This window comes from Microtus pennsylvanicus, chromosome 2 (genome assembly GCF_037038515.1).
Source record: "Microtus pennsylvanicus isolate mMicPen1 chromosome 2, mMicPen1.hap1, whole genome shotgun sequence".
Taxonomy (NCBI): domain Eukaryota; kingdom Metazoa; phylum Chordata; class Mammalia; order Rodentia; family Cricetidae; genus Microtus; species Microtus pennsylvanicus.
In genome coordinates this window covers 106,701,192-106,726,214 of record NC_134580.1, presented here as the reverse complement: position 1 = coordinate 106,726,214, position 25,023 = coordinate 106,701,192, and the positions used below count along the sequence as shown (strand labels likewise).

General features: G+C 39.5%; 1 protein-coding gene across 2 annotated transcripts in view; it reads left to right on the top strand.

The window, feature by feature from the left end:
• Positions 1-25,023, top strand: part of Anapc1 (anaphase promoting complex subunit 1) — a 75,447-nt gene that overhangs the window by 32,153 nt on the left and 18,271 nt on the right. For both annotated transcript variants that reach the window (XM_075962112.1, XM_075962111.1), the window contains exons 25-38: positions 1,358-1,536; positions 3,672-3,886; positions 6,743-6,861; positions 9,285-9,556; positions 10,468-10,702; positions 14,290-14,381; positions 17,026-17,160; positions 17,323-17,405; positions 18,379-18,457; positions 19,098-19,172; positions 22,429-22,505; positions 23,124-23,214; positions 23,324-23,377; positions 24,646-24,839. In XM_075962112.1, coding sequence (XP_075818227.1) covers positions 1,358-1,536; positions 3,672-3,886; positions 6,743-6,861; positions 9,285-9,556; positions 10,468-10,702; positions 14,290-14,381; positions 17,026-17,160; positions 17,323-17,405; positions 18,379-18,457; positions 19,098-19,172; positions 22,429-22,505; positions 23,124-23,214; positions 23,324-23,377; positions 24,646-24,839 — 1,900 coding nt within the window. The remainder of the gene's footprint in view (positions 1-1,357; positions 1,537-3,671; positions 3,887-6,742; positions 6,862-9,284; positions 9,557-10,467; positions 10,703-14,289; positions 14,382-17,025; positions 17,161-17,322; positions 17,406-18,378; positions 18,458-19,097; positions 19,173-22,428; positions 22,506-23,123; positions 23,215-23,323; positions 23,378-24,645; positions 24,840-25,023) is intronic.

The window sequence follows — 25,023 nt, the reverse complement described above, 5'->3', positions numbered from 1 at the left end:
CTTCAGAGAGTGCTCTCAAATGCACTGTGATGAGTGAATGCTTAGCTAACAAGAAGGGAGGAAAATTCTTTGTTTCTTGCTCCAAACCTTTTAAACCTTTGCTCCTAGGTTTAAAAATGTAGTAAAATTATTTGTTTTTTTTTTTTAAATAAAAACTGGGAAAAACAACAACAACGACAAAAAGCAAAGTTACCCATGCCAGAAGTGGTGGCACATGCCTTAATCACAGCAATCAGGAGGCAGAGGCAGGCAGATCTCTCTGAGCTTGAGGCCAGCCTTGCCTACAGAGTGAATTCCAGGCTAACTAGGATTCTGTTCCTTGCTGGGGGAAAAAGTTACTGAAATGAGTATATGACAAAAATTGAGACCTCTGCAAATTTAGTATCTTAAATAGTACTTCAGTGATGTCCAGGTGTTTGTTATTTTACCCAGAGTATGTTCTCATGAAGGTTTTCAGTTCTTTCTGTGTGACTTGTTAGAATATAACAATAGTTGTCTTACAGTGTACATATAGGATGAGTAAATGAAAAATATTAGATGAATTCTGTCCATTATATAAAATTTAGTAAAAGTTATTCCTATATAAGGAAATATTTTTGCTTCAATAATTGATCAACTTTTATATCATGAATAATGGATAATATTGTGAAGTTTAGAATGTTTCTAGAAAAGAAATAGAATAGAAATTTGAATGGTCTGAGCATTACAAGTATTTCAAATAAAAATATATTGAATATTGTATGAATATATTCATACAAAAGAGTGTGTGAAATGTGAATATAGAGGGTAATAATAAAGTAAATTTGGTTTTTGGTCGCCTGCCTTTAAAACAGAATGTGACCAGTGCAAGTGCAGCTAGTACTTACCTGGCTGCTGCCATTCACCCACCTATATATGACCTTTGCCTTGCTTTTCTTCATTAGTCATCTTTATATTTTTCTTAGGAATGTATATTTGAGTGTTTTGTCTATGTACATACAAGTACCACGTTCACCTGAGCTGAATCATACAGTTTTAAGTCATTTATTGAAAACAGACAGTGGGACTTGCCTTCCTCCCCTTTCTAGTCACCATAATGAAACAAAGTTCCTACTTGATATTTTTATTCTTATATCTTGGTGCACATGTGCACAGTGTTCTTTGTGACCAGAGGAGTGGAGATATCTTTTCTTGCCAACTCCTAGGGTAATGGTACCAGTTTAAAGCACTGTTAGTTATGGTGAATTACTGCTGTTTCCTGTCCTCGTCCGCTCTTAGTGCTGGTGGACTTCAGTGTTTGTTGACCCACTAGTTTGAGGATGATTAGGAAAGTGGCCAATCTAACTGAAAAGCGTCTCTTCCTTTGTTTTCCTCCAAGGTTTCACTTTAAGAGATTTGGAGACTCTTCCCTTTGGGATTGCTCTTCCCATCAGGGATGCAATCTATCACTGTCGGGAGCAGCCTGATTCAGACTGGTCGGAAGCTGTCTGCCTCTTGATTGGACGGCAGGATCTTTCTAAGCAGGCTTGTGAAGGAAACTTACCTAGAGGCAAATCTGTGAGTATCAACACAGCAAGTTCAGTTTAGCCTCAGATAACGTCAGAGTGGAACTGCCTTCTTTTCCCTTTGAACCTTTACATTATGGTAACTGTGCTCACAGTTTGCCTTTTGTAAGTCAGATTTAAAATTGAACACGGGAGCTGTGGACTTAGTGACTGCCCTGTGTTGCCTGTACTTTTCTCTGCCCAGAGTCAGGACAGGTACAGAGTCAGCAAGCCACCGGCCATGCCTGTTCAGCTACTTGTACCTGTGTAAGCAGCAGTTAACTACACAGGAAAACCGAGAGCCTCTGTACCCTCAATTTGGCTGACTGCAATAATAATTGTGTTCTCATTCATATTTTTTAAGAGATTGGATTCTTGATTTTAGCCTTTTAAATAGGTATAAATATATTTGCACAATCCCTGAGTAACAGGAAGATTGAAGCCTGATGAGAAAGAATATGTTCTCCACTAGGGTTAGTTATTTAGGTGCCTTAAAGACTCTCCTTCTTTACACCCGTTTCAGAGTGGGTTCTAAGAAGCCCAGAAATGAGCAACATTTTTTGTTTTTGAGACAGGATCTCTCTGTAGACCAGGCAGACAGGCATAAGGCTCACAGAGATCTGTGTGACATCTCTGAGCACACCGTGGGAACCAGGCTTGTTCTGCTAGCCTGTGAGCCAGCACATCAGTGTCGGTGTGCTCTCCTAACCCAACAGTTGCCTGCCTCGGACTTAAGCTAGAATCAGTTTCCACAGGAGTCTAATCTCAAATTTATGTATAAATCGTAACTTTAGTTAACTTTGTATTTGTCCTGTTTTAAATATAAATCCATTCTTATTTTCTTGACCAAGAAAATCCAGGTGTGGGAGTACATTGCTTGTAATCAGAACTTGGAAGACTGAGCCAGGAGAGTCACCATGAGTTCAAAAGTAGCCTGAAATACATAGTGAGTTCCTGTCCCCAAAACACAACACACAGATGCACACAAAGATCTTTGGCATTTACATTTCTTTTGCTGCTGGGAGCCATTCAGCTCATAAACACTATAAATATTAATCTATAAATTATTTAAACAGCAGCCTAGGCAAGTTTATCTAAATTTTGTTTCTTCAGGTATTTGAGGCTAAACTTCAACTTGATTCTGCTGTTTGGGTTTATGTTCTCTAGCTAAGCTATCCATTAGAATACAGTTATATTGTCTAATGATGACAGACATTCTGAGAGATGTGTCCTTAGGCAATTCTGATGTGCAGGCATGGCACTAGGCATAGATCCTATCTTAGGGAAGCACTGTCATGTGTGTGGGCTTTTGGAGGAAGTGTTGTGTAGAGCATGGTTATAGTTTGTTTTTGATAATTATTCTATAGGAACCAAAGTGAGTTTTTATCTGGTTATATATTTTTCCCAAGCTAGCTTTGTTTCCTCCACACTAATAAGAAAACTCGAGCATTTTAATTAGAACCTAATCTTTTATTGGAGTGTAGAACTTTGCTTGAGAGTAGAACACTGTAGAAGATTGTGTTGTGGTCAGACTGAAGCACGGGGCTGGGAAGCCCTGCCTGAGAGCACAGGCGAGGTTCACAGGTAGGTTCCCTTTCTAAAAGGTGTAGAAATGGAAAGTGAAAACCAGTCACAATCCAAGCCTTTTGCTGCTTCCGTCAGCCTTTGCTGGTGTGTCCTTCCAGGTTTTATGCCTCTGCTTCCGTTAATGTTGAAGTGGGCATCAGTCCTGCACTAATAGTGAGTTCCTCATCTTCTGTTTGGAGTAACTGGCTTCCCTGAAGAAAAAAAAATTAGCAAATGGATTGTTTTAGTAGATTCAACTCCCTGATTATAACTCTAAATATAAACTCATTTCTTCAGTGTAATAAAGAATGACTCCAGTACAGTACTCTGAAGATTTGTAGGAACTACATACTTAGGGAGGCTCAGGGTGATAATGGGATCAGGAGGGTGTGACCAGCTTGGGTGACACAGTGCTCTCCCAGTGCAGAAGAGCTGAGCTTGTATGACAGTGTTGAGTGACTTCAGGAAGCCTGCCAGTTATGCTTGCCTCTAGTTTAGAGTTGTGTCCCATTAACCTGTTTGCCCTCTCAGTCTAGACACACAACTGCCTTTCAAACCACTACAGTAAAGTCTGTTCTGCAGGTGCTCTCATCAGATGTGTCTTCAGGAACCGAGGCTGAGGAGGAAGACGATGGCATGAATGACCTAAATCATGAGGTTATGTCATTAATATGGAGTGAAGATCTACGGGTGCAGGATGTGCGAAGACTGCTTCAGAGTGCCCAGCCTGTCCGTGTCAATGTGGTGCAGTACCCGGAACTCAGTGACCACGAGTTCATTGAAGAGAAAGAAAACAGGTAAAATGGTTCATCTCCTGTCCAGTGTTAGGCTTGAGACTAGTTTGTTTGTTTGTTTTCCTTTAATATTTTAACTTTTCTTTTTTAAACATTTATTTGTATTTGTGTGGTGTGTATGCACTGCAGTGAGTGTGTGGAGGTCAGAGGAGTTGGTTGGTTCTTTCTACTAGGCTTCAGGAGAATCCAGCTTAGACCATTTGGCTCAGTGGCAAGTGCCTTTTCTCACTAAGCCATCTTACCAGCTTGGTGGTTAGTTTTAAATGTTAACTTGCTATAATCTAGAATTACCTGGGAAGAGAATTTAATTTGAGAAATTACTTAGATCAGGTTGGTCTGTGGGAGACTGTCTTGCTAGGAGGACCAACCTTGACTGGGCAGCACAGTTTCATCGGCTGAGCCCTGGACTGTCTAGGAATGAAGAGAGCTACCTGAGCAAGAGGCAGACCACTGAGCAGCATGGGTGTATTCTCTCTTCTGCTCTTGCTTGTGGCTATGAAGTGGATCAGATTCTGCACTGTGACTTCCTTTTCTATAATGAACTGTAACCTGGGGTTTTAAGCCAAATAAACTCTTTCCTATCAAAGATTGCTTTTGGTCAAGGTCGTTTATCACAGCCATAGAAATGAAATTATGATACTTACCGAATTTTTGTTGTTGTTATTTCTTTTTGCATTTAAGATACTTAAAAGCTAAAGCAAAGCAACTTACTTGAAGTTAAAAAAATCTACCTTTTATTTATTTTAATTTTACATCCAACTTCAGTAAGCCATATATGTTTTAAAAATATTTTTGGTTTTTGAGGATATAATTATAGCCTCATTCTCATGAAATATAACAGCATACTTCAGAAAAGGCCAATCTAAGACAGTCAGAGAATTTGTCAGCGAAGCATACACTGGACTTGTGTCGTAATACAGGAGGAGATTTTGAGGTACTTGTTTGCTAATTTTTAGTGTGGTTTAAACTCACACCAGTTGTATTGGTTACTTTTTTGTTGCTGTGAAGAACTCTTTGACATAACTTAGGAGCATAGTTTCAGGAGGTGTGAGGCAGGTGCTGTACTGGCTCCATCTGTGGGGACAGGAGTTTTAGGTGACGGGCTCAGCTCTTTCCACTTTCCTTTATTCCCGTCCTCCCCTGGCGTCAAACTTTCTTAGTTGCTTATCTGGCCTTGATTTCACCCTAGCACAGGCAGAGCTTGTATTGGGGCTCCTGATTTGAGGAGCTGGAATTACAGGTGTGTGAACCAGCCTAGCTTCTCTTTCTTACACGGTTTCCAGGGCAGTCATCACTCATGCTTCACTACAGTCTCCCAAAATCCCAATTTCTCTCTATTTCCTCACCACATGGACTCATGTTAGGACTTGAAATTGAGGATAGAGCACATAGTTAGGAATGGGGATCTTGTAGTAAGGCCTAACACCATTCCTGCATGAACTTGGATACTTAACCTGTTATTTTTTGAGTTGCCTCAGCTGTAATAGACATGAGTGTAAAGTTACACCTCATCAATTGTTGGCATCAGGTCAGTTCTTTTACATAACACTTAAAATATTTCATAGTGCATAGAAAAGCTGCTGTAGTCAGCCATTACTAACAGTGTGTTGATTCTTTTTTCTCTTCAGTCTTTTAGTATAGTGGTTTTCAACTTTCCTAGTGCTGTAATCCTTTAATACAGTTCTTCATGTTGTAGTGACTCCCAACCATAGTTATTTTTGTTGCTACTTCATAACTAGTTTTGCTTCTATTATGAATTGTAATGTAAATATTTGATATGTAGCAGGTTGTAGGTGAGCCCTGTGAAAGGGGTTATGACCACAGGTTGAAAACCACTTGTTTTTTATTATATCTGAAATCAGAATGTATCTTTTGGTCAGTCGATGCTAGTCTAATTGGAGGCCTTTTCTTGGTGCTTGATGGGATTGTTAAGCATCCTGTTAGTGGTGTCATGCATCCAGGGGCTACAGCATTGGTGCTATTGCTTTATTTTATGACTTTTTCAAGTGGAATTGGATTATGTATAAAGCTTTTACTAAAACATTGTGTGGGATCCAGCTTCATGGATTTCAATTTCCTGCATCCCTAGTTATTGTACTGTTACTGTTCCAAGGAATGTTAGGACATTGGAATGTTAGAATCCGCTGCAATGAGCTAGAGAAGCAGTGCATTTATGTAATTAGGGGGAAACCACCTAGTGAATATTTTTGTCTGCAGAATGTCAGCCCTATGTTAGCCTCTGAAGGGCCTTTCTTTAATCTCAAATGCAATGTTTAAAAACTTTTCTTAAGTAGTAATGCCTACTTCCAAATTTTCTGTTAGTTTTTGTCCCAGGGGCCTATATAGAGTAAATTCAATGCAGAAACAAGCATGGGGTGTTAGTTTTCCAGTATGAGCAACAGAAGCCATTTTAACTGAGCATACCTGGTGTGTAGATCTGGTGACGGTTTACTTCCTCTCTTTGTGTACAACACACAGAGGTAGTGGTGTTTTTGAGGCAGTGTTGGTATAAAAAATGAGGAGATATGTGTGTGCTGATGCAGCTCAGCTGAAAGTAACACTAAGAGGAACCACCCAAATAATGTACTTTCTTTACACCAGGTTAGCGTCAGTCAGAGTAGAATGTAGTTAGTTGTATTTTCTACCTCAGGAGATTGGGTCTCATTCAAAGCAAATAAGGCAATGTGTGTCTGCTTCAGCATCCTGAAGATGTAAGAGTTGTGAGAGGAATTGCTGATCCTCCCATGTCTGGAGCGGAGGTGCTTTATGAGGACCTGATTGTGTATCTTAGTCCCTCCTGTTAGAGTCCAACTGTGAACTCTCTTAACAGTTTGTGTGTTGTTTTGTGTTTTATTATAGACTGCTCCAGTTGTGTCAGCGAACTATGGCCCTTCCAGTAGGGCGAGGAATGTTTACCTTGTTTTCATATCATCCTGTTCCAACAGAGCCATTGCCTATTCCTAAATTAAATTTGACAGGTATGCTAAATTCTGGACTCATCAACAAAGGACCAAGGTCATACATGGGTGGAGGCTTTTTTTTTTTTTTGAGACAGGGTTTCTCTGGCTTTGGAGCCTGTCCTGGAATTAGCACTTGTAGACCAGGTTGGTCTCAAATTCACAGAGATCTGCCTGCCTGTTTCCCGAGTGCTGGGTTTATTAAAGGCGTGCGCCACCACTGCCTGCTGACAAGTGGGGTTCTTTTGTATTATTTTTGTTAAAACCAAAGCAGTGCTTCTATGCTCTCATTGATTTTAAGCATTAATAGCACTATAGTGGTTATTGGTGCTCATATAGCAAATTGTATTATTTACTTTTCTCTTGGCTATGACAAAATACTATGTCAAGCAACTTAGGGGAAGAGTCACTTTGGCTCATGGTTTATAGGAATATAGTCCATGATTGCAAGGAAAACATGAGGACAGGAACAGCTATGGACTGGAGCTTCCTCAAATTCAAACAATTAGGAAACAAACAGTAGGGGCTATAAACCTCAAACCAGCTTTCAGTGGCTCATTTCCTTCTATACTTCCCACACCTCGCCAAATACCACCATCTTCTGGAATAGTGCCACCAGCTGGAAGCCAAAAAGTAGATGAAATATCGCCTATTACTAATTTTGTATTTTATTGTGATTATTTTTAAAAATAAAAAGTTCAGAGAGTTATTGTTGATAAAAGCAAAACAATTTAGGACTGGGTGTAGTGGTTCATGCCTTTAATTCCAGCACTTAGGAGGTAGAGTTCCAGACCAGCCAGGTTACACAGTAAGATCCTGTTCGTTTTATTTTGTTTTTAAATGTGAGACTTGAATTTTAAATAATCTTTAAGTCTAATGTGTACAATCTTTAGGTTGTCTTGAGACACCCATTCTTCTGTGTGGCTAGAGGATACAAATCAGCCACTGTTCATCTACTCAGAATTTGTTTTCAGTGATGTTTTAGACATCTTTAAAATGGTGTTTTCAAAGCTCTAAGGATTTTGGTAGCTTTGTACAATGATCAGTATTTATTTTGAATGTCTATCATGATGTCATCTTGGCACAGTGGACAGACATCACATCAATCTCAAAATGTCCATTGATGAATTGAGCTAACATAAACCATTCATAATACAAAGCTATGGTCATGTCTGTGTACACAATATGTATCAAAACTCAAAGGAACTAGAAAAATCCAGACTGAACTTATAACATCACAAACATTTAATTTATATCTCTTGCGGACCATCACAGTAGAGAATGTTCCTTTCTAATTCACTAGGTACTTCTCTGTAAACAGAGACTTTCTGTTTTGACACATTGTCTTGCTATTTAGCTCAGGCTAACCTCAAAATTTCTATCCTCCTTCCTTGGCCTCTTAAATGTGAGGATTAGCATTTTAAATGAAATGTTGTATGTGTGTGTGTGTGCATGTGTTGGTGCCTGTGGAGGTGAAAGAACAGTGGTAGATCCCCTGTAGTTGTGGTTACAGGTGGGTGTGTCACCCGGTGTGGATGCTGGGAACCAAACTCTAGGTCTTCTTAAAGAACAGGAAGTGGTCCTGACAGTGACCATCTCTCCTGCTCCACATTTGGCATTTTTAATATCTAACATGTGTCATATATTTACAGATATCTATGTGCTGAGGCATAGACATATGAATCAGTTAGGACAGATTTCTGAAGGTCCTTGTCTCTTTAAATTTACTTTGTTTTAATATCTAGACAACAGTATAGAAGTGAATGTTTGAAATGAATACCAGTGTCCTCAGTCATCTGTTGGAATTCATTATTCATGCAGTTAAACTGTGATGTGGATCTCCAATAGTTTCATTGTGCCTCCCTGCAGTTGCAAATACTGCAGAACAGTGAGAACCCTGACCAGATAATCAGTTATTTTATTGTGTGTTAGCAAAATGGACTCTGAAATATTTTAAACTGTATGGTTTGTTGGTTGGTTTTGGAGACAGAGTTATGTAACCCCGAACACCGACTGACCTGGAATGTATGTCGACCAGGTTGGGTTCCAATTCACAGAGTTCCACCTGCCTTTGCTCTGGGGTCCTGGGATTATATGACCATGGTAATTACATATTATCATGCCCAGCCGATGTATGCATGCATGCGCGTGTTTGTGTATGTGTGTGTGTATTTTATGTGTATGTATGTACCTGGGTGTGTGTATATGTACCATGTGTGAGAAGGAGTCAGAAGAGGCATTGGATTTCCAGGGAACAGAGTTACAGAGGGTTGTGGGTGCTGGGAACTGAACCTGGGTCCTCTGCAAGAGAAACAAGTGCTCTTAACGGTAGAGCAAACTCTCCAACCCCCAGTAGGGGTTTTGAATGCAGTAAAGGCAACCTTATTTCAAAGACCCGAGTTTTAATTTTGTAAATGTTCTTAATTCTTTCTTTCTCTACTTAGGGCGAGCCCCTCCACGAAACACAACTGTAGATCTTAATAGTGGGAACATTGATGTGCCTCCCAATATGACAAGCTGGGCCAGCTTCCATAATGGTGTGGCTGCTGGCCTGAAGATAGCCCCTGCCTCCCAGATAGACTCAGCTTGGATTGTTTACAACAAGCCAAAGCATGCGGAGTTAGCCAATGAGTACGCCGGATTTCTCATGGCCCTGGGTCTGAATGGTCATCTTACCAAGCTGGCTACTCTCAATATCCATGACTACTTAACTAAGGTGAGAACCTGTCATCCTATGTCTGGAATTGTGCAACACATACCTACTGCCCTGCCTCCTAATTGTTAACTTGCCCTGTTTCATTCCTGCACCTCTAAGTATGTTCATCTCCTAGCAGGAAGCAGTCTTCCTGAAGTGTAAATCAGTGTTTAACCCTTGCTCAGAACCATTTACTCATCCCCCATTGCTGTCTGCATCTGGGGCCTGTGTGGTCCTGCTCACTTCTGCAGCCATTGCACTGCTTTTCCATTGTTTTTCCTTTGAGTGTCCCACTTTCTGCCACTTTTCTGGCTGATATGTTCAGGTTCTTTAGAGATAGCTAATAATTCTCTAGCTCCTCCTAATACAAAATTATTAGTCTCCTTTAAATAGTCTCCTATACTCTGTATTTGTAAACCAATTTTAGTTGTGGGTGCCTGTTTTAATTTAGCATGTTTCCCCCATTAGAACACTGTAAGAGCTGGTACCACATGTGTTTAGTTTGCCACTATACTCAGTGCCTGCCATGTAAAGGTGCTTATTGAAAGCAGCAGGCGTTGTCTTATCTAAAACTCTTTGTGGGGCTGGGGAGATGGCTTAGTTAGTAAAGTCCTTGCCATGCAAATATGAAGACTTGAGTTTGTTCTCAGCACTCACATAACAAAGCCAGCTGTGGTGGAGCATTTTGCAGTTCTGGTGCTGGGGAGGTGAAGAAAAGGACACCTCAGGGTCCTGCTGGCAACCAGCCTACCTGAATGTCAGTCTTAGGTGCCGATGAGAGACTGTGCTTCAGAAACTAAGATGGACAGCTTCCAAGAAACAACATCCAAAGTTAATCTCTGGCTTTTGAAAAATTAATCTCACACACACTATTTTAAGAAAGCCATATTTGTTGTGGTAGTGTCTGAGCTTTATTTTGTTTGCTTTTGTAGGGCCATGAAATGACAAGCATTGGATTGCTGCTTGGTGTTTCTGCTGCAAAACTTGGCACCATGGACATGTCAATTACCCGGCTTCTTAGCATTCACGTTCCTGCTCTCCTACCCCCAACATCCACAGAGCTTGATGTGCCTCACAATGTCCAAGTGGCTGCAGTGGTTGGCATTGGCCTTGTTTATCAGGGCACAGCTCACAGACACACTGCTGAAGTCCTGTTGGCTGAAATAGGTATGCAGTCAATATTGCTTAATCTTTACAGTGTACATTTCCGCTCAAACATATACCCATAGAAAATGATAAATTACGAAAATTAAGGAAAACAAAGAGTAGCTTTTATTAGCACAGAATGACCAGATAATTATTTTAAAAAAAAAAAGTAAAACTGAACAAGTAATGTAGCCAGGGCTTTTGTTGCTGTGTGGGTGGTAAACCTACATTGGCAAACTCACTGCTGAGCTTGAGGGAACATGTGAGTATGTTGTTCATCTCACACAAGGCAGTGTCTAGCAGTGACCTGCACTTCAGACTAGATTGTTTTGCTTCCTAATAGCACATTGTTTTCTTCTGTTGGATAAAAACACTTGAAAAATAACCAAGTGATTGTCTCTTTCCTGTGCTCACCTCATACCTTTCAGTTACCTTTTAATCACTGGTGAAATGTAAAGGATTTACATCTTAATGTAAATGCTGTACAGTTTTTACACTTGTATTGTTTAGGGACTAATGATGGAAGTCTCTGTGTTCAGTGCAGGTACAACTTAAAAAGTATTTTTGGTGTGTGGTTGGTTGAGTCCATGGGTGCAGAACCTATAGATAATGAGGCCACTGTATATGCAAGTTTAACTTATAAATTAATGAATTAACAATGGTACATGATGTTAGAATGTGAAGTTAAGTTGGGAGCATCACCCCAGTCCTTGTCATCCATCCCAGCCCCCTGGCCTGGGAGTTGGGTTGGTCTGGACTCCAAATCCTAACATGCCAGGTCCTGACCCCTCCCATACGGTATTTAAATGGGTTCTCAGAGGAGGAATATGTGGTTCTGGGTTTTGCATGTGCTTCCTGGTTTTCTGTCTCCCCTGCCATGCTCTCTGCCACCCGAGAGGGTTGCATTTAATAAAAACATGGGCATTTTAATTTGGTTTAGTTTAATCTGATTGATTGGCTTATTTATTTATTTATTTTTTGCAGATAGCTGTCTTAGGATTTTTTTTTAATATATGGAGGTTCCACCGAGATTTAGAATAGGATGATTATAATGCTCAACTGAAGTTGGGCATTTTTATTTCTAGAATTTGGCATTTAATGTTTTCAGAACAATGTTGGCTACCAGTAGGGAAAGCATGGAAAGTAACTTTTGAGGTTTCTGAACTAGAGTGTGTTAGTGAGGATGCATTATCCTTTAGCATGATAGCATCACGTAACTGTTGCGACCACACTTCTACATAATGAACGACAGTTAAATTGGCCTGCTGGCTCTGCTTTAGGCCGCAGATCTGTAGTTTGGTTACTCTGGTTCTGCTTCACCTCTTCTAGGAGCCAGGCTAGAGGGTATGTTTTCTCTTGTGATGTGTATGTAGGAGACTCGATAACAGAAGTTTTAGTCCATGCTGTTGTGCCAGCCAAAGTCATGCCACGTTGGGCAGGTCCACCAAAAAGCCGTTTCATGAGGTGGTTGTCCCACAGGGCAGTGAAGATTGTGGCTGCAACTTTAATCTGCCATAGTGATAGAAGTGATTCACAAAACTGAAACATCCTATACCAAAATATAAAGTCACATAAATTATGGGTCTGAAAAAAGTACCCAGAAGGTCCCTAGCACCGCTATTTAGAGCTTGTTCATCTAGAATAGTGGTTCTCAGCCTTTCATAGAGGTTGCCTGAGACCATTGGAAAACACAAATACATTTTTTAAGGTTTATTTATTTAGTATGTATACAGTGTTCTGCCTGCGTGTGTCCCTGCAGGCCAGAAGATGCACCGAATCTCATTTACAGGTGGTTGTGAGCCACCATGTAATTGCTGGGAATTGAACTCAGGACCTCTGGAAGAATCAGTCAGTGCTCTTAACCTCTGAACCATCGCGATAGCCCAGACATCTCTCCAACCCACACAGATACATTTATAACAGTAGCAAAATTACAGTTATGAAGTAGCAATGAAAATAATGTTATTGCTGGTAGTCACCACGACATGAGGAACTGTATTAAAGGGTCGCAGAAGTAGGTAGGTTGAGAACCAGTAAGCTAGAGGATAAGTAAATGCTGCTGTACCACAGTCTGTCCAGTGATGGAACCACTGTTGCACAGCCACAGCCCACCTCCTTCATATTCTGCATGCAAGTTTCATCAGTGATTCATATGCACGTGGTATTTATATTCTGCCTTTGAAAATGCTTCATTGTCATAAGTATCTTTTAAAATTAATTTAATATTGTGTATCTTATGAAGTTTTCTAAAATACCTAATTTGTTAGAACTTTCTTTTTTGCTTTAAGCAATTTTTTAGTTTGTTTTATGTGTGGATGTTTTGCCTGTGTATGTCTGTGTACCATGTGCAGTGCCCACGAAGGCCAGAATAGGGTGTTTGATATCTTGGAACTGGAATTACAGACAGTTGTTAGCTGTTGCCATGTGGGTGCTGGGAATCAAACCTGGGTCCTCTGGAAGAGCACAAGTGCTTTTAACCACTGAGTCATCTCTCTAGCTCCCTCCTCCTCACCTTTATTTTTAAGGTAGGGTCTCAGCCCAGGCTGGCCTAGAACTGCTTCCTCCACCTCCCAAGTGCTGGGATTCAGCATGTGCCATCTTTTCAGCTATGTTCAAAAGCAGTTTTTAATCTGTTTTGCTAGCATACGTAAGTATTATACTGATTACCTTCATGTAATTTTTCTCTTTTGAATGTCATCCTCTCCCCACCCCGGAGAATAATTCCAGAAGGATAAACTTCTTTCTGAAGGGAGACGTCTTTATACATAACACATTTTGTTTTCTGAAGCGGCAGGTTTCAACCTTCTTGATGCTGCAGCTCTTTACTACAGTTCCTTATGTTCTGGTGACCCCAACCATAAAATTATTTCATTGCTACTTCATAACTAATTTTGCTACTATTATGAATCGTAATGTAAGTATCTGATATGCACCTGTTGAAAACTGATGCCCTAAAGCATAGAGTTAGTAGAATGCAGTACTTTTAAAAGTATGAATTTTTATCATAAGCACACACACATATTATATAAAATCAAACAAAAATCTAGAAATAGTTTTTAACTTAAAAGCATAAAGTAAGTGCATGTTTTATTTATTATTAGTACTTAAACATTTTAAATCACATTTGATGAATGCACTTGAAAATAATAAAAATCAGATTAAAATGGTTTTAATTTATTTTTTGGTGAAAACAGTTTTTTTTTGTTTGTTTGTTTTTTAAGTGTAATTGTCTGCTTTCTAAAGTGTTGTTGGAGTAAGCTAGTGTGGTCAGCAGACAGTTTTCTGGAGTTGCTCTCCCGCCATGCGTGTCCTGGAAATTGCACTCAAGATTGTCAGGTTCTGCCTGCCCAAAGCAATTGTCTCTTTCAAAACTATAATTCTTACTTCTTGGCAACTTTCTGGTAAAAACCAGGTCTTCACAGTATTTGAATATCATTGCTGATAGAAGCCTTGATAGGTAAATTTAAGAACCTTTGGGAACTTTAGATCAGCTGTTAAATTGGATGTCCTTTGGACAATGTCTTTATCTTAAGCATTTGGTCTCTAGAACTTTTACAGTTGGGATTTGTAATAGTCTGGCTTGACCTGTGCTTCTCTGCCTTCCATAGGGCGCCCCCCTGGTCCGGAAATGGAATATTGCACTGACAGAGAGTCCTACTCTTTAGCTGCTGGCCTGGCCCTGGGTATGGTTTGCTTGGGGGTGAGTAGTCTGTCTTCCCTGCTTTGACCCAGTGCATCTGTGTACTGAAAGGAACAGCCTCAACACTTAGCCCTGAGTGCCACTCTGCTATCCTGTCGTGTCACCCAGAGCCCAACCTTTTCTTCTTTCTGGATTATTTTCCCAAAGTTTGCAGTGGAGAAAAATTATAGTGAAGTGAGACTTTAAGATTTCTTGGGCTGGAGAGATGGCTCAGTGGTTAAGAGCATTGCCTGCTCTTCCAAAGGTCCTGAGTTCAATTCCCAGCAACCATATGGTGGCTCACAACCATCTGTAATGAGGTCTGGTGCCCTCTTCTGGCCTGCAGACATACAGACAGACTATTGTATACATAATAAATAAATATTTTAAAAAAATATTTCTTGTCCCTGACTTATATGTGTTTATAGTTAAACTATTATATTTCTCTTTCATTTTTATTTTATGTATATGAATGCTTTGCTTGTACATATGTCTGTTCACCATTTATGGGCAATGCCTGAAGAGGCCAGAAAATGGCATTGGATCCCCCTAGAACTAGAATTACATAGCTACCATGTTTGTGGTTGGTATTGAATCCAGGTCCTCTGGAAGAGTAGCTAGTACTCTTTACCACTGAACTGTCTTTCCACCCCTGAAATTTCTTGAAAAATGTTCAAAAGCTAATAAGATAAAGAATGGTAAATCACTCTGGAAGAAAATAGGTCTGGAGAGATAGCTCAGTGAATAAGAATGCTTGGTATAAGCATGAGAACTTGAGTTTGGATTTCAGAACACACTGAGAATGATAGAGCAGGATACCCAGCATCCTCCTGTGGTCCCTGTGCATTCTTATACACAAGTACCCATACATGTTTGTATGTGTACATGCATATACATGCAAACGCACCACACTCAGACATGTATGCTTATTCACACAAACATAATGATTACTCTTTTTCTCTCTACACATACACGAGTAGAAAAATAGTGAAAATATTTATGATTAGAAGCCTTAATCTGTCATAATCGCCCTAATCGTTTTTTGCTGCTCTGTTAATCAGTGTATTACAGTTGCCATAGCAGCTCTTGCTTTGCAGTGTCAAGTTAATTCATCTCTAACTCTATCCAAGAGATGTCTACAAAACTACCAAAAACATTCCATGTAATTACTGTTTTTTACTCTGTATGTGATTGCCTTGAAAACCCACCAATGTCGTGTTCTAATCAAACTAAATGATATTCAAAATGTTGTAGTGGAACATGTTGCTTTTTATGTGTATTCTAAAAACCTGTCATTGTTGCCCATGTGTTTTCTCCTCACATCTGACGTGGGAGTTAAAGAGGCAGGTGGTACTATGTAAAAGCTGTGAATTGGGCCTGGAAATTTGGTTCAGACATGGTGAATGTGATTATTTGACTACATTACTGTCTGTTGGTTAAGCAACCCCATGACTGTTGAGCAGAACTGCTGTGTGTGACATTCAGCCCTGCCATTTAGTAGCTAGGTGTTGTAGGGAGGCCACTTGGTTGTTCGGCCGCCCCAGCAGCTCAGACCCAAAATAATCACACAGAAACTATATTATTTAAATCACTGGTTGGCCCATTAGCTCTAGCTTCTTATTGGCTGACTCTTACATCTTAACCGGCTAAAGTTCTGGCGTCTGTCTCCAGCGTGGCTGCATGGCTTCACCTTTACTCCACCTTCTTTCTCCCAGCATTCAGTTTAGTTTTCCCCGTCTACTTCTGTTCTGCTCTGCTATGCTATAGACTCAATGCAGTTCTTTATTAATCAGTAGTAATTATAACATACAGAGGGGAATCCCACATCAGCTAGGTAGGTAGGTAACCTTGGGCTGGGTTCAGTTGCACCTCCTTCTCATTATAAATGGGATTCTCACTAGTAGCTATCCAGTAGTGTCCTTGTTTTGTTCTGTTGCTGTGATAAAAAACTGACCAAATATTCCTTAGGGGAGGACGGATTTATTTCTGCTTACATTTCTATTCTGGGCAGGAACTCAAGTTGGGAACCCAAAGCAGATAGCATGGAGGAGTCTGATTGTTTGCTCACTTTCTGGCTTGCTTATAGGCTCATGCTTAGCTAGGTCTGTTTTACAACCCAGGACCACTTGCCTAGGAATGTACCTTCCCCTTGGGCTGAGGCTTCCTACATCCATTAATAATCAAGGCAGTCCAGTCTCATCTAGACAATTCCTCAGTTGAAACTTTTCTCTCAGGTGTATCAAGTTAACAAACAAAACTAACTAGGACAAACAGGATTGCTGACTTGAGTTAATTCATTTTAAATACAACAAAATTGAGCATGTTACTGAGTAAGCATTTAGTAAGTTATTGTACTTGCCTTAGAGATCACAGGTGCAGTAACGGTACTCATGTGTTCACAGTTTAGGTCTTTCCCCTTACTTTCAGTGTTGTTATATCATTGACTTTATATATTTTATGAAACCAAAGAATGTAGATCTGAATGTAAACAACAATTTTTGAGAATTAATACTTGATATTAGTTAATGTGTAAAATGTTTATTGTAATTGGAAGAAACATCAAAGTTAAAATGCCCTCTTCTGAAGTGTCCCTTGGTTTATGGGTGTGTGTTACTGATTTACTGCTGTAAGACTTCTTTTCATCTCCGTTATTTGATTTTTCCAGCATGGCAGCAACTTGATTGGTATGTCTGATCTCAATGTGCCTGAGCAGCTATATCAGTACATGGTTGGAGGTCATAGGCGTTTTCAAATTGGAATGCACAGGGAGAAACATAAATCTCCAAGTTACCAAATCAAAGTAAGTCAAATCAGAGTTAGAGATCAGAATGCTACAAGCTGGGAGGGCTAAGAGGCTAGCTTCAAAGTAGTGTTTTCCTACCAACGGTTAGTAGTGTGCTGATGGTATGTATGCTCATCCTGGTGAATTCAGAGCTGTTACATGAATACCTTCTTTCACCAGGAAGGCGATACTATAAATGTGGATGTGACTTGTCCAGGTGCTACTCTGGCTTTGGCTATGATCTACTTAAAAACCAATAACAGGTATGAGCACCCGCCTGTCCCTTGCATGACATGTGGCATTCTTTTTGCCCTCAGCATATAATCTTCCCATGTGTATCTCCCCTGTGCTAGAGCAGCCTGATGTCTGTTCTCTCAGATAACAGGAGCTGAGTAGACTTATATTATGTTTTCTTTGGTAATGCTGATTGTCAGAACTCTTGTCTCACTGTGTTTAGGTTATTGGTCCCAGGACCCCTAAAGACATTAGAACCCACAAAAGCATGGGATTTGTGTGTAACCTATGTACTTCATCTTAGTACTTAAAATCATCTATAGATTACTTACAAATATGAGATACACTTATACATACCATATAAATGGTTGTTAATACTGTATTGTTTTGAGAATAATGATTAAAAAATCAAAAGACCATCTGTTTAATCTAGATGTAAGGTTTTTTCCCCCTCCTGGTACTTTCGAGTAGATGTGGAAGCCCAAAGAGCTGCCCAGTTCCTTTCTGTAGTTTGGCATATCCTTGTGAGTACTGTTGAAGCCAGAAATACTGAGCATTATTCTCTATTTGGTTGGTTTATGCTTTGTTTAGAAGCGTTTCTAATAACCAAACCTTCTGCTTTCTCAGTCTGTTCTGAGTTATGTCCCCAGCTCACCTTAATTCTTTTAATTTGAAAAATGTTCTGAGATTCGTGAAACTCTACAGTGTTCTAAATTCCTTCAATTAGGAAAGTTCTATGCAGAATTAACAAAGTGGTAACAGATGCTATGTCAGTGTCTTCTGGATACTGGAGCTATTTCATTGAACAAGACAAAACTAAAATATCCTCATGGAACTGACATGTTATAGTGAGATATAAAAATAAATATTATGTCAGCATGTGTGAAGCATTAATGAAAAAGTTAGACCTTTACTGGAGGAGAAAAATGATTGGATGTCTTTTGAGTTTTCATTACCTGGCCTTCTTGAGCAGTAACCTTCATTGATGTCCTCTGCCAACAGATCCATTGCCGACTGGCTGCGAGCTCCTGATACTATGTATTTGCTGGACTTTGTGAAGCCGGAATTTCTCTTGCTTAGGGTGTGGTGCTTTGTCATTTTTATCTTTCTTGACATGAAGGGGACTTTTTTTTTGTGATCCTCAAGTTTAGCTTACAATTCTAAATGCCTTTCCATGAAAGGCTTTTACTTTTAACTTGCCATGTTTTTCTGATTGGCAATGTTCTTTTGAAGTTTCTCAAAAAGAGCTTAGGAAGGCTAGGAAAGGTGACCAACCTGATAGATAATACTTGGGATGATGTTTCTTATATTATTGTTAAAAAAAAAAACTACTAAAAGGCAGCTCGTGAGCAGTATTATTCATATTATTAAGGATGCAATAGTACTGTTACTGCTGTAATGAGAGTGTCGTTTAGTACTGTCTGAAATTGTACTGCATTTCTTTAATGTCTGAACCACTACACAGAAGCCTCTACGTTGATGTATAAACTGAGCTGTGGCTCTTTCCTTTGTGATTTTTTTTCACAGCACACCATTGAAACTTTGATGATGATGAACTGAATTTTTAATTTTCTTTAAGATCTAAATCTTTATATATTTAGCTGATAGTCTGTGTTTTTTAAAGTAATCATTAGTTGGGAACTAATCTTTATTTACTGCTATAATTGTTAGGAAATAGGTCAACTTTGTCTAATTAATTTTGTTTGTAATTCATTCTTAAGACACTTGCTCGGTGCCTGATTTTGTGGGATGATATTTTACCAAATTCCAAGTGGGTTGACAGCAATGTTCCTCAGGTAGGTACAAATGATCAATACTGTAACTTTAATAACATAAATTGTGATTTCTTGCAAGATATCCAACATACTATAGAGTATTTTTCTCATGAAGACAATCATAGTATCTTCTTTTAAAAAAATTGTTATTTATTATTTTTAAGTGTGTGCACATACATATGTAAGTGCTGATGCTTGAAAAAGTATCAGATCATCCTGGAGCTGGAGTTACATTGCAATTGTGAGCTGCTTGTAGTGGGTTGTGTGAATTGAATTCAGGTCCTCTGATGGAGTAGTGCATTCTTGTAACTGCTGAGTAGTCTTTCCAGCTCACCTGTGGGTTTATCTTTTGAAGTCAGAGGAATATTCATTTTAAAAGTGCATTCTGAGAGCCAAGGAGATGGCATAGCAGCTAAAGTGCTTGCATTGGTCCAGAGTTAAAACATCCAGTTCTTGCTCCTTCATACTGGTCCTACTTTGCAGGGGTGGTCATAGGCTGTGGTGTCCTGGTCCTGCTAGATGTCACCATTCTTCTTGCTAGCCCTTAGTTCCCAGATCTGTTGGAACCTTGAGGCTATCTCTGAACCTCCCCAGGCTATCTCTGAACCTCCCCAGGCTATCTCTGATCCTCTCCAGGCTATCTCTGAACCTCCCCAGGTTATCTCTGAACCTCCCCAGGTTATCTCTGAACCTCCCCAGGTTATCTCTGAACCTCCCCAGGCTATCTCTGAACCTCCCCAGGCTATCTCTGAACCTCCCCAGGCTATCTCTGAACCTCCCCAGGCTATCTCTGAACCTCCCCAGGCTATCTCTGAACCTCCCCAGGCTATCTCTGAACCTCCCCAGGCTATCTCTGAACCTCCCCAGGTTATCTCTGAACCTCCCCAGGTTATCTCTGAACCTCCCCAGGTTATCTTTGAACCTCCCCAGGTTATCTTTGAACCTCCCCAGGTTATCTCTGAACCTCCCCAGGTTATCTTTGAACCTCCCCAGGTTATCTCTGAACCTCCCCAGGTTATCTCTGAACCTCCCCAGGCTATCTGATAGAGGGCATAGACTGGCATCACCATGGGTGATGGATGGGTGGTGCTGGAGTCTTCCCACCGATCTTACTCTGAGTACTCTGCTCGTGTGGTGGTGCTTTCTGAAATGGATGTGCTGGATGTGATATTAGGGTTCCCAGATCCCATGTAAGTCCTGGTGGGAGAAGGAACAGCTGAGACTGGACATAACTGGTGACCTCTGGATTTGATTAAGAGATCCTTCTTCAATGGATAAGGCAGAAGAAGGGTCAAGGGAGATGCCTGGCCTCAACCTCAGGCGTCTGTGCCCATGTACATACAGGTGCAGGCGCCCATGCACACACACACCTACAAGCTTGCACGTATACATGCCATATACCAGATGAAAAGAAGTAAAAAAAAAAAAGTCTTATATTGACCACAAACCTCTCAGCCTTTTGTCCTCAGAGGCTTTAAAGTTGTATTGTTTAAAATTAAACTAGATCATTCTTAATGTTTTATTCTAGTTACACATTTATCTAAGATTCTGTTTATAAAATTTGCAGTCTTAGGATATACTAAATGAGCTGAGTATTTTAGTTAAAAGCAGCAGTCTACTTTTTAACAAGACTTCAGAATCCTTATTAGAACTAGCTGCTGCCAGTGTGTGTCCTGCATTGTTCCCACGCCATACCTGTGGTAGAACACCTCCAAAACTAAAATGTGAATGGGCTTTATGTGAACACACATGTTACTGATGCATGCTATAGGTAACATTTATTGTAGAAGCTCGTTTAATCGCATCTGTTTGCTTACCCATCCCATTATTTTATTTTTAATTTTGAATATATTTGCAAGTTGTAAATAATAATGAACTTCTCCCAAAAATATCAATATATGTATCATTAACTAGATATCAATATTTATTTTCCTATTATGTTAAGTTTTTTAAATCATGGAACACACAATTAAATGTACTGTTTAATGAGATGTGACTAGTGGTGTACCTGACGCAAGCTTGTGTCCTGTATGTGCTTCTCTGAACACTCACCCTTCCATACTCCATGTGCTAGTCTCACTGATGAATTGACTTTAATGAAGTCACCTACAGTACATATCTTTTGTGTGAGCCTTCCACTCAGTATGGTATGTGCTGTTACTGAGTGTGTTCATAGTCCATTCTTTAGGTTTATTCTGTCATGTGAACATGTCAGTTACTTTTCTGTTGTCTTTTGTTGGGCACCTGGGCAGCTTCAGATTCTGGCTGTCGTGGATCAGGCTCCTGTGAAGATTTGCAATAATTAGTGCATAGCTGCTGAAGTTTAGTGCATTAGGTTACGTGGGCATTGGGCAGAATCACCCAGATAGGACGGGCAAGGGCAACCCAGAAGCAAGGGCTGTTAGGACCTGGCTGATCTCCTACTTGGAATCCACCTGTTTCTGCCTCCTGAGTGCTGGACTCAAAGGCACACACCACACTCCACCTAAGGGTTGGAAGTCTTTTGTTATTTTGTAATTTAAAGAGACCGCAGGATGATGGGAAAGAAAGGAACCAGATTCTAGAGGACTTTTCTTTGCAGTTGTTTACAACTCATTTTCTTAATGATGCTTTTTTAGTTGATGATCAAATGTGGTGTTGTGACCATGGCTGGTGGAGCTGTATAATAATAACTAGCTAACACAAAAGACTTCTGTATACAGCTTGCTAATTCTAAGAGCTGTCAGTGGATTAACTTCCATTATGTTCATTTATGGATTAGTCACAGAGCTGCCAGGTGTGTGACCTTAAAGTTGGCTTTGAAGCCAGGCCCAAGCTCCAGTGTACATGTTCTGTTAAAGACCCAAAGGAGGCCCAGTGAGATGCCTCAGTGAATCGGTAAGGGCTCTTGCTGCCAAGCCTGTAACCTGAGTTTAATCTCAGTAACCTGTGCTTGTTAGGAGAGACTTGTGGTTATAAGAAATTCTCTGACCTTTACATGCACCATGACTCGTTTGTGTGCGCCCACACACAATAAATAGAGAAATAAATACACAATTTAAAAAAATAATTCAAAGGAATTTAGACATGCCTACTGTCAAAACAGAAATAGCCTGCTCTTATATGAAGGTACAGGTAAGTTCTAGTATATATTACTGTTGCAATCAGGTTATCCATGTATGTATAAATCACTCACTTTGGAGTTTACTTTTTGTAAATACAGCCATGACAGCTAGTTTATGGCATATTCGTAGCTTTAACAGTGGTGTTCAGACATTCTTGCTTTCTGTCTTGACAGATTATAAGAGAAAACAGTATCTCTTTGAGTGAAATTGAATTGCCTTGTTCAGAGGACTTGAATTTGGAAACCTTGTCGTAAGTAATGTAATACATAATATTAACTACGTTAGCACCTGCCAGATCAGTTTCCTTTCATATGAGAACCGTTGGCTGATTTGAGTAATTCTGAATCCCTCATTTTTGTAATCATTATTTATATTATGTTCACAGATTGCTCGTGTGTGTGTGTGTGTGTGTGTGTGTGTGTGTGTGTGTGTGTGTGTGTGTGTGTAAAACTCAGGAGGTAGAGGCAGGAGATCAGGCATCCTCAACTATATAAGTGAGTTCAAGGTCTCACTGGGACATGTGAGAACCTGTTTCCAAAGAAAAAAGAAAAAAAGAAAATGGAAATTTAGTTGTACTTTCTCCTTTTCATTCTTTCCATGGTGGGGGGAGACTTTTAAAGTTGTTCTTCTTTATAGTATATGAAAGAATTTCATGTAAGAGGCATGCTATGTCAGTAAAGGTCACATGATCTTCTGCAAAAAATCTACAGATATCTGCCGATAGGTTAGGGCCTTCTTCAGCATTCTCAGAAAGCTGAAAATTGCTTTGGAGAAGATGAATATTTATTATTTTTATTCCAAGAGGATACGTGATAATGGATTTTTTAAGGACAATAGCAACATTATGTTTTCTTTAATCTGTTTTCAGGCAAGCACACGTCTACATAATTGCAGGAGCCTGCTTGTCTCTGGGTTTTCGATTTGCTGGCTCAGAAAACTTATCAGCATTTAACTGTTTGGTGAGGAATATCTTGGCTTGTGCTGGTGTGCTGTGAGCTCTCCTTCTGTTTTACTATTAAAGCCTTAAGATTCCACTTTTAACTTTCAATTTTTCTTTTCTTCTTCCAGCATAAATTTGCAAAAGATTTTATGAATTATTTATCTGCACCCAATGCTTCTGTAGTAAGTCTTTTTTTCTTCTTTCCCCTATTTGGGAATAAAGTAAACAAAGAAAATTTCATAAGCCCGAAACTCATGGGTTGTCAAATACCTTTGCTATTTGAATTGTAAAGGAGATTTGAAGCACTATCATCTTTATGTTTTGGTTTTGAGATACTAAATTAGGTGAGAATATGGTTACCCTTGAGACTCTGAATAGCATGGGAGGATGAATGTGTTTCTATTTCTTGTGACAAGAGAATAAATAAGAGAGATATAATATTTGTGGATTGTAATACTTCATATTCTTTTATGTTACTGAATACTAAAAGTTTCCTTCATGGAAAAAAAACCCAGAAAGTCTAGGGAAGCAAGACTGAACTCTGTGCAAGCCCACAGGAGGCCTGCCCCTTTCTGAATGGTGATGGAAGAGAACAGATGGAGACGGGGTAGATGGGAGGGGAAGCTGGTTGGTATGTAAAATAAATGAAAAAAATATTATTTAAATTAAAAATTAAAAAAAAATCTAGGGAGGATACAGTTGTTCTCAAGACATTTGCCCCCCCCCCCCAAAAGAGACTGCAAGATTTTATTTCCTGGTTAACAACACAGACCCACGCAGTTGTTTTTATAATGCGAAAAAATTAGAAATATCAGAAATTCCCGAAGTATTTAAGTCATGGCATTTCCATATGTTCTTACATATTGGATGTAGCAGAACCATTGCTGTATAGTTTTTTTTGTGTATAAAAATTGCTTATAAGTCACTAAGAGAGTTAGCATATGTGGTGGTGTCTGCTTTTCACCTGTAAATGTATGTATGCATGTATGTATGTATGGGGAAGACTTGTTTTTAAAGATTTGTTTATTATGTATACAGCATGTTTGCCTGCAGGCCAGAAGAGGGCGACAGATCTCATTACAGATGGTTGTGAGCCACCATGTGGTTCCTGGGAATTGAACTCAGAACCTCTGGAAGGGCAGCTAGTGCTCTTAACCACTGAGCCATCTCTCCAGCCCATTTTTTTTTTTTAATTTATTTATTTAGGGAAGATTTTCTGAGAGAATGTTGTCTTTAGGGATAATGTCAGTTCTCAGTGGGTGGTGCATTGTTAATTTATGATGCTATATTTTTAAACTCTTTACATTGAATTTATATTTCATAATCAGAATATTCATTTTTATAAATTTAGTTTTAAAGTTACAAACATTTGTAATTTTCCAATGTCAGATACTTTGGTAATTAAGAAATGCAATTACAGTTAATGCAGAGTCATGTTTCTGTGTCACAGACAGGGCCCTACAACCTCGAAACCTGTCTGAGTGTTGTCCTGCTGTCTCTTGCCATGGTGATGGCTGGCTCTGGGAACCTGAAGGTGTTGCAGCTCTGTCGCTATCTGCATATGAAGACGGGTGGAGAGATGAACTATGGTTTCCACTTGGCCCATCACATGGCCCTGGGTCTTCTCTTTTTGGGAGGAGGAAGGTAATGAATTTGTTTTGTTTTGTTTTTCCTTAATAAAAAGAGTTGATGAGAGAGATCTATAAAAGTGATTTTTGTTTCTTTTAAAAGTACATTTTTCTGTTGTTGGCCTTTTTCATATAAATGTTGGAATTTGTCATTTTTCATAGTAAGTAACCTGATAAAACATTAATTAGAACTGCATTGA